The sequence below is a fragment of the Loxodonta africana genome, chromosome 1 (genome assembly GCF_030014295.1).
Source record: "Loxodonta africana isolate mLoxAfr1 chromosome 1, mLoxAfr1.hap2, whole genome shotgun sequence".
Taxonomy (NCBI): domain Eukaryota; kingdom Metazoa; phylum Chordata; class Mammalia; order Proboscidea; family Elephantidae; genus Loxodonta; species Loxodonta africana.
The window spans coordinates 227,613,946-227,623,506 of NC_087342.1; the positions used below are offsets into that span (position 1 = coordinate 227,613,946).

The 9,561-nt window shown below is 46.0% G+C and overlaps 1 protein-coding gene across 2 annotated transcripts in view; it reads right to left on the reverse strand.

Annotated features, from left to right (window-relative positions):
- Positions 1-3,502, reverse strand: part of TMEM242 (transmembrane protein 242) — a 40,895-nt gene extending 37,393 nt beyond the window's left edge. For both annotated transcript variants that reach the window (XR_002787978.2, XM_003419198.4), the window contains exons 1-2: positions 3,373-3,502; positions 2,872-2,972 (exon numbers count right to left, since the gene is read on the reverse strand). Coding sequence is in view for 1 of the 2 variants with exons in the window: in XM_003419198.4 (XP_003419246.2) it covers positions 2,872-2,972; positions 3,373-3,460 (189 nt within the window). In the remaining variant the exon portion in view is untranslated. The remainder of the gene's footprint in view (positions 1-2,871; positions 2,973-3,372) is intronic.
- Between the last annotated feature and the right edge of the window lie 6,059 nt (positions 3,503-9,561).

Consider the following 9,561-nt stretch of genomic DNA (forward strand, 5'->3'; position numbering starts at 1 on the left):
AAAAAAAAAAAAAAAAAACCTGCTAAGAGAGAGCAAATCTGTAACATCCATCTGGAACTGTATTTCTACTAACTCAAGTCTTTTTCTCTTTTAGAATAATTTTCTTGGTATTGTTGAGTCCTTTCTTTAATGTATGACTTGTGATGGTGGATGTTATTGACAGACAGCACATAGAAAGCCACTGCCTTCCGGATCCCCACACCTAGCACTATGACTGGGCCTAGGAGGGACTCCGTATTTGCTGGCTCATGTTTTTAGTAGCTATAACCAGTCAGATTTTTAAGAGATTTTTCTCTAGCCCTTTTCTATGATTAAAAACAATATACTCTCTCATCCTATTCCTTTTCCAGTGCTATGAACCGGTTTGTTCCAATCTGAATCCCTGATGAGAATTTGCATTTCCACCACAGATATACTGAATCAGAGTCTACAGTTTAACAAGACTCTCAGGTCATTCTTATGTATGATAAATGTTGAAAACCTCTACTAGTTGTTCTCAGAACTGGTCCCAACCAGCAGCAGTAGCATTGCCTGGGAACTTGTTAGAAATGCAAATTCTCAGCAGGGGTTTGAACCAGAATCAAAAGGTTCAAAGCCCTGTTCTTTTCCCATGGTGCTATAATTTCAGAGTGGTTCCCTAGATACCACAGATCTCACAGAAATACTCTAACATACTTAATTGGCCTGAATTTTCATCCAGAAATAGTATAGCATTAAGCCAGGGCAGGTTAAAATGCTCTGGCCTAAATTTTATTTTAGAATCATAGGTTAAAAACCATTATTCCCTGGGAAGAACAAAAATTAGCCCCTATTAATATGTATAATTTACATAAAACCATGTTCATTTTGCTAAATCAAGTAAAGAATAACTATGCATAAAAATAATCTTTAGTGACTTCACAACAATTAAAATCTTATTTTTGCCTTTTAGATGGAAAAAACTGGCACATTTTGTATTTGTTCAGCATCGGACTCATGAAAAGATGGTGAGATTAAATAAGTCATTATTATTTTTCCACATAGTTCCAAAAATAACTTTTAGTGGAAACTTGATGGTGAAAATAGATAGCCACAAACTTTTTCCTCTGGGGGAGAACTCTGTAGTTGACTAAAAAGTAAAAATCATACAACATTCATATACCCTGCTCAATTTTTTCAAAATGAATGCTGGCTGACTTGCTACAGGAAAAGATTGACTTGCTAAAAATTAATATGAGATAAAAGATCTCTAGATACAGCTACACATACCAGTGTCACATATGTAACAAGAGCTGCATTTTTCCTTACTCCATATTATTTTTCCAATTTAAATCAAAATTAAGGCATACAAAATTTGAGTTTAACAAATCACACTGCAGTTAGGGTATTTAGTATCCCCGAAATAAAACAATTATTTCCTGAATGAAAACTCTATATTTACAATGCCCTTTTGTGTCTGAAGGCCTGGACACACCCTTTCTTCAAACATTTACCAGTAGCCTTTGAGAAAGCAGGTGACAAGATTTAAGTTGTTGTTCAGGTATAAAAACTAACAAGACCAAATTGTGCAAAGCTTGCCACAAAGTCAACTGCATTACCTAAGAATCAGGGTCATGTTTTTAGCTTTTATTCAGTTTAATTCTGGAATGAATTTGATATAAATCAAACTGATTTTTAAAAAAGAATGTTCAATCTAGTTACTCTCCTACAGAGCATTCCTATTTGATGCAACATTTTGATGCATTCTCTTTTTTGATGTATTCTTTATGTCACAGAAATAGCTAGTTATATATTTAACATACACATGGTATGTAGTTTTAAAGATTTATTCTGACAATATCTTAGAAGCTGTAGCCGTATTAGAAAGATGACTGATGACTTGCCTTTTTTACTCATTACATAAATGGGTCTTGAAATAACACATAGCTATTTGAAGGTTCTTGCAATGCTATCATATTAAGTAAAAAAAAATCTCCAACTATTTGACTAGATTACCCAAAGAAACTCAAGACTGGATTATTTGGCAACGTTAGCTTGTACCTTCCTTTTTCTTTATTCAAAGAATGGCAAAGAAAAGTACTTATTTAGCATCTTACTATTGCTTTTCAACTCCCAGTTTTCTAGCACGAGACTCAGCCAAGACAATGAAAATATGACATCATGGCCATGGTTATCAACTTCCTGAAATAACAGCGGTGCAGGCAGTCCCCAGTTGAAAAGCTGGTCATTTTAAAGTCCTTTTGGGTTGCAATTTGAGTCTGTAGTATAATTAATACCTAGGTTCACAGACTGGTGGACCAAAGTCTACTTAAAAGCAATGTTACTAAAAATAATATCATTTACTACTCAGAAGTACCCAAAGATGGAGAGTGCCACGTTGGGCACGTTACTTAATCCATCCATGCCTCAGTTTCCTATCTGTAAGTGGGGAAAATACCAAAAAAAAAAAAAAAAAAAACCCGATGCCGCTGAGTGGATTCTGACTCAGAGCAACTTTATAGGACAAAGGAGAACTGAACCACAGGGTTTCCAAGGAGTGGCTGGGGGATTCAAACTGCCAACCTTTGGGTCAGCAGCCGAGTTCTGAACCACTGCACCACCAGGGCTCCGCATTAATCACGGCAGTTCGAATGGGCCAGGTGCTCCTTGGCAACTCTGTGGGGCAGTTCTACTCTGTCCTATAGAATCACTACGAGTCGGAATCGCCTCGACGGCACTGGGGTTTTCATGTTGGTTAATGCGTACACCTGTGGACTCTCTAAGGTATGTAAAGGTTTACTTCTTCGAGCAATACGGAAGGCCATCAACCTTTTCTTTGTTTCTCTTCTGCTAAACAGCAACCGTTTCCCGGAAACAATAACGACGCTAAGAATGGAGTTCAGTGTCACAAACCTTACTGAACCACTCGGGGCTTTTCTTTTTCGCCAGCGATAATGTTGTGAGAAATCCAGCCAGCATTCCCGCGGCAGCAACAGTCCCGAGGAAAATTCCACCTGCCGAGAGTGTGGGGGACGGAAGAGCATGCATGGGGGAAAGAAAACAACCTGAAGTTAAAAAGTGGTTGTGCTGTGAGGACAGCGACTAGGGAAGCCGCGAGCCCTGAACAGCTCAGGCTCCTGGGGTCCCCCCGGGACGCCGTTCCCACGTGCACGGGCCCCTCCACTCCTCCCCCGGACACCGGCCCGAGGTGTCTCCCGGGGAAAGGTAAACAGCGGGGCAGAACTGGGGGGACGGCACGAGGCAGGCTGCACAGACGGGGAAACTGAGGCACCGACAGGGACAGAGCTCGCCCTCGGGGGGCCTCCGCCCGCACCGGGGGGGGGGTGTGGAACTGCCCGCTGCAGCGCAGACCAGGCCCCGGTGAGCTCTCTCTGTCACCCGACCACATCACACCTTTAACCAGGAAAAGCCGGTCCTCCAAGGGCTCGGGAGCCTCCAGCCGGGAAGCCGTGGCCCCGGCACCAGCGCCCGCCGCCTCCATGTTTAAGTCTCGGCTACTGCGACCTGCGCCAAGTGGGCCCGGATGGGTGCGCGTGAGAGGCCGAAAGAAAGGTTCCGCTCCCTCCTCCTTGTGTAACCTGAGTACGGGTCCGTGCAACGACCGCAGCCCTCGCTTTCCCTGGCCCGCACCTGTCGCACCGCCGAGGGGCAGGAAAGACGCCGGGCTGCACACCGTGTCCCCAGCCCAGCGCCAGGAGCCGGCTCTTCCGAGCCGGCCCTCGGGAAGGCTCATTTGCCTGCTCCAAGGTGGTGATCCTAAAAATCATATGTCCCTGACTCCAGAAGGCAGATTGCTGCAGGGTCCCGGGCCCAGGCCGCTGTGAGACCCCGGAGCTCAGGTCCCCGATCAGCCTCACACTGTGTGCAAACACCTGGCCAGGGCTCACACTCACGACTCGGAACAGCAGGCCCCAGCCTTTCCCCCGTGCTTTCCCGGGAAATGCGTGGCAGCCGTGGCTTCGGGCATTATCCCTAAAGCTATCCAGCCACCAGCTCTGTGGGGTGCGCCTGCTCCCACAGTGTCGCTGGGCGGCCTGCTAAGGGGGCCTGCTAAGGGGGCCTGGGCGGCCAGGATGGACTGCAGGGACTTGTCCAACCTCGGGGGAAGCGCAGAGGGCCCCCCAGGCTGGCTAACCCTGGGCTGCCCGGAGCTGCTCCTGCTGGGGGCTGGTTTGCAAACCGTGATGGGCTCTGTGAGCGGCCCTGAGGAGGGAGAGGCTGGCGGCATCTGAAATCCACCCTTTAAAATCAGGCCATCTGTCTACCATTTGTTCTTCCTGATAACTTCGGGCCAGGAGCTCGAGGCCCTGAGCTCTGGAGGGTGCGGAGGGGGGATCTTGATTTATTTCCATTTTCCCTGGCGCTCAGCTTCCTACCTGTGTCACGCACGGTAAGTGCATGTTGGACAAGTAAGTAACTGAACGCCAGGTTCAATGCAGGTGTCGGAGGGCCCCTTCCTCGGTGGAACCCACCCGGGTTCGTGTCGCCCCATTGAGACGACTGAGACAGCCTGGGGTCACACAAGCGAATTTACTTTGCCAGCAGCGAGCAAAAGGAGACGGTAAGGGCTCGAACCTTCGGAGAGGCTGTCTCACGTATTTGCCTAGGAGCCAAGTTTTGAAGGGTTTCAACAAGGAGGGGAAGAGGGATTTTGATGTTTATTCATGAGGTGGGGGGAGGGGGGAGATTTCTGAGAAGGTTATGCAAATTCAGTGCACTCGGAGGATTTCTTCAAGATGGAAGTCCTTTGGTTCCTCTTGACGTGACTCATTATGGGATGTGACGCAGGCACACCGTGTCCCTTGGTCACTATCGCCGCACCCCCACCCCACCCCGCAGGCACGGGAAAGACGAGCAGCGGTCCCTTTTACCTCTTTTGCGCAGTCCCGTGAGAACTACAGTACCAGTTTATTTGCAACATTTCAGTTAGTACCACCCCTCACCCCCGCGTTTTGTCACAGGGCTTGTGTGTTCTGTTTCGATCTCCAGGGGGTGGGCCAGGTTGTTTATTCCACTCTCCGTCCTGCTTGTCTTTTTCTCGGCCCAAGTGCGAGGGGTTGGGGATGGGGCCCAAGCGGCCATGCTCTAACCTGGTCGTGTCTCGCTGTCTCACAGCAAATAGCTCAAACCTGGATTCAGGTTGTAAACCACGTCTCAGCTGTGTGACCCTGCCTGGATTATTTAACCTCTCACTAACTCAGTGAAAGGAGCCCTAGTGGTGCAGTGGTTAAGCGCTTGGCTGCTAACAAAAAGGCTGGCAGTTGGAACCCACTCAGTGGCTCCACTGGACCAAAGACCTGACAATCTGCACCTGTAAAGATTACAGTCTAGGCAACCCTATAGAGTTCTACTCTGTCACATGGGGTCCCTATGGGGAGAAATCCACCAGACAGCACCCAACAACCACAACATACCTCGGTTGTGCAGTCCCTGGGTGGCACAAACTGTTAAGCAGCACTCAGCTACTGATAGAAGGCTAGGGTTTGCATCCACCCAGATGCACGTTGGAAGAAAGACCTGGCAATCTGCTTTGAAAGATCACTCCCACTGAAGACCCTATGGCTCACAGTTCTACTCTGAAACACATGAGGTCACTAAGTGTTGGAATTAACTGATGGCAACTGGTAAATAATATCTCAGTCTTCTCATCTGTAAAATAAATGAAGTGTCTAAAATAAAGAAAAACATCAGTATCAATTGATAGTCCATCAGTTACTGGAGCCTTGTTTTTCACCAATGCCTTCAGAGCAGCTTGGACTTCTTCCTTCAGTACCATCGGTTCCTGATCATATGCTACCTCTTGAAATGGTTGGACATCGACTAATTCTTTTTGGTATAATGACTCTGTGTATTCCTTCCATCTTCTTTTTATGTTTCCCACATCGTTTAATTTTTCCCCATAGAATCCTTCACTATTGCAACTCGGGGCTTGAATTTTTTCTTCAGTTCTTTCAGCTTCAGAAACTCCAAGTATGTTCTTCCCTTTTGGTTTTCTATCTCCAGCTTTTTGCACATGTCATTATAATACTTTGTCTTCTCGAGCTGCCCTTTGAAATCTTCTGTTCAGTTGTTTTATTTCATCATTTCTTCTTTTAGCTTTAGCTGCTCCATGTTTGTGAGCAAGTTTCATTGTCTCCTCTGACATCCATCTTGGTCTTCTCTTTCTTTCTTGTCTTCTCAATGACCTCTTGCTTTCTTCAAGAAATATGGAAGACAGCTTCCTGACCAGCTGACTGGAAGAGATCCATATTTATGCCTATCCCCAAGAAAGGTGATCCAACTGAATGTGGAAATCATAGAACAGTATCATTAATATCACATGCAAGCAGAATTTTGCTGAAGATCATTCAAAAGCGGCTGCAGCAGCACATTGTCAGCAAACTGCCAGAAATTCAGGCCGGTTTCAGAAGAGGATGTTGAACCAGAGATATTGCTGATGTCAGATGGATCCTGGCTGAAAGCAGAGAGTACCAGAAGGATGTTTACCTGTGTTTTATTGACTGTGTGGATCCTAACAAATTGTGGATAACATGGCGAAGAATGGGAATTCCAGAACACTTGATTGTGCTCATGAGGAACCTTTACATAGATCAAGAGGGAGTTGTTTGGACAGAACAAGGAGATACTGATTGGTTTAAAGTTGGGAAAGGTATGCGTCAGGGTTGTATTCTTTCACCATACCTATTTAATCTGTATGCTGAACAAATAATACGAGAAGCTGGACTATATGAAGGAGAACGGGGCATCAGGATTGGAGGAAGACTCATTAACAACCTGCGTTGCTGGAAGTGAAAAGGACTTGAAGCACTTACTAATGAAGTCAAACACCACAGCCTTCAGTATGGCTTACACCTCAACATAAAACAAAAATCCTCACAACTAGCCCAATAAGAAACATCATGATAAACGGAGAAAAGATTGAAATTAAGGATTTCATTTTACTTGGATCCACAATCAACAGCCATGGAAGCAGCAGTCAAGAAATCAAATGATGCATTGTATTGGGTGAATCTGCTGCAAAAGACCTCTTTAAAGTGCTGAAAAGCAAAGATGTCACCTTGAAGACTAAGGTGCACCTGACCCAAGCCATGATATTTTCAATCACATCATATGCATGTGAAAGCTGGACAATGAATAAGGAAGACTGAAGAAGAATTGACGCCTTTGAATTGTGGTGTTGGCAAAGAATATTGAGTATACCATGGACTGCCAAAAGAACGAACAAATCGTCTTGGAAGAAGTACAACCAGAAAGCTCCTCAGAAGCAAGGATGGCGAGACTGCGTCTTACATACTTTGGACATGTTGTCACGAGGGACCGGTCCCTGGAGAAGGACATCATGCTTGGCACAGCACAGGGTCAGCAGAAAAGAGGAAAACCCTCAACGAGGTGGATTGACACAGTGGCTGCAAAAGTGAGCTCAAGCATAACAGTTGTAAGGTTGGTGCAGGACCGGGCAGTGTTTCGTTCTGTTGTGCACAGGGTTGCTATGACTCGGAACCGATTCAATGGCACCTAACAATAACAAACAAACAAAGAAACTGGTCGTTGGGCTCCTACCTCATAAGGTTGCCGTGAGAATTAAATAAAGCAATGTATGTAAAGAAGTGAGCACAGTGCTGGGCACCAGTAAATACTCAATGGTTAGCTCTAATGATCTGAGATTTTAACACTCCTAGCTGCCCAGGGTCTACCCCTGGAGACAATGACTTGAAGGTTCAGGGCAGGGCCTGGGCAACAGTAAGTTTGAAATCTCCGTGGGCGATTCTCAAGGCTAGCCAGGATTGAGAACCACCGCTCTCTGTGCTTCTGTGCGAATGAAATCACGCAGAGTTTACCTGAACTTCAGATTCCTTGGGAGCACGATGTCAGTTCTGAAGGGCCTTTTCCTAACGAGCACGCCATGCTAGTTTATTGATGGTCTTAGGACTTAACCCTTTTTCCTTTCCTTCGTACGTAATGGTGACGAAACAAAACAAAACAAAAAACTAGCCGCTGCTGAGTTGGTTCTGACTCGTGGCAAACACCTGTGTTGCAGAGTAGACCGACTCAGTAGGGTTTCAAAGCTTTTTGGAAGCCTTGGAAGCAGATTGCCAGGGCTTTCTTCTGAGGCACCGGGGGGGGGTTCAAACTGTCAACCTTTCTGTTAGTAGTCCAGCATCTAACCGTTCTCGAATCCTAGTGATGATAATAGCAGCTAATTTTTATTGAGCGGTTTCGGTGTGTCTGGCACCATGCTAAGGGATTTATCTCACTTAATCCTCTCCATAGACTCGGAGAGCCTAACTAATTTGTTCAAGCTCACAGAGCTGTTAAGTGGGAGAGCCAGGATTTAAAACAGGCCTGTTCAAGTCATTATCCCTAGGCCAGTGGTTCTCAAGCTTGAGCCTGTATATAAATCACCTGGAAGGGCTTGTTAAACACAGGTTGCTAGGCCCCATCCCAGAGTTTCTGATTTAGTAGGGCTAGGGTAGGGTAGGGCTGAAGACTTTGCCTGTGAAACAAGTTCCCAAGGAGTGACAGTTAAGCACTGGGCTGCTAACTGAAACGCTGGTCATTTGAACCCATTAGCTCTCCATGGGAGAAAGACCTGGCAGTCTGCTTCCGTAAAGATTACAGTCAAAAAAGCCCTACAGGGCAGTTTTACTCTGTCACATGGGGTCACTGTGAGTGGGAATCAACTCGGCACCCAACAACAAGTTCCCAGGCGATGCTGATGTTGCCAATTCCATTTTGGGGATACTTCTCTGTGCCTTATTCTCCATGTTTACACTTCTTGAAACCCACACCAGCTACTTTAACACTTGGAATTCTGTTCTCCCCAGACTGCCTAGAGAGAGAAAAATGCACCCTCTTCAGGCCTCCCCATTCTTCCGTCCTCCCCAAAAAGCCCAGGAACTTTTTATTTTAAGGGTTGTATTACTATTTACTTGAACGAGTTCAGTCATGGCCAAGGAAGGGAAATTGGAACAGACCCAAATTTTATTAATTTGGGTGAAGCCGAAGGATAACTGGAAAAGGAAAAGTTATGGGTCAAAGCCCTGGAAAGGGAGACTCCCAGACTGATGCGAGAGATTAGATTATTGGCAGGCCCGTGGAGAGCAACACACTTTCAAAGCGGTGCAGTAGGTCGCCATCTTTGAGCCTGGGTCCCGCTGTTCTCGACTGGCTGGTCCAGAGTTGGTTGCTATGCAACGCGAACGCTGACCCTGTCTTCTAAGAGAGAGGTTAAGTTTCTAGCAGGGTTTCGACCTGTAATTTTTCCCTTTCCGGTTCAACCACATTTTAAAAATTCAGGTCTGTTCAGGTTTTGCTTCATCAGCTGTGACTCAACCGGGCAGAGTCAGTTGGAAGCCTGAACTCTTAAGGAACAGAAGGAGGATAATAAATCTTTAAATCTAGGGAAATTTGTTGTTGTCGTTGTTGTTAGGTGCCGTCGGGTCGGTTCCCATTAATAGCAACAAAATATTCCTTCTTCCTGCACTCTCCCCAGGATCGATGCTGTGCTTGAGCGCATTGTTGCAGTCTGTGTCAATCCATCTTGCTGAGGCTCTTCCTCTTTTTTGCTGACCGGCTACCTTA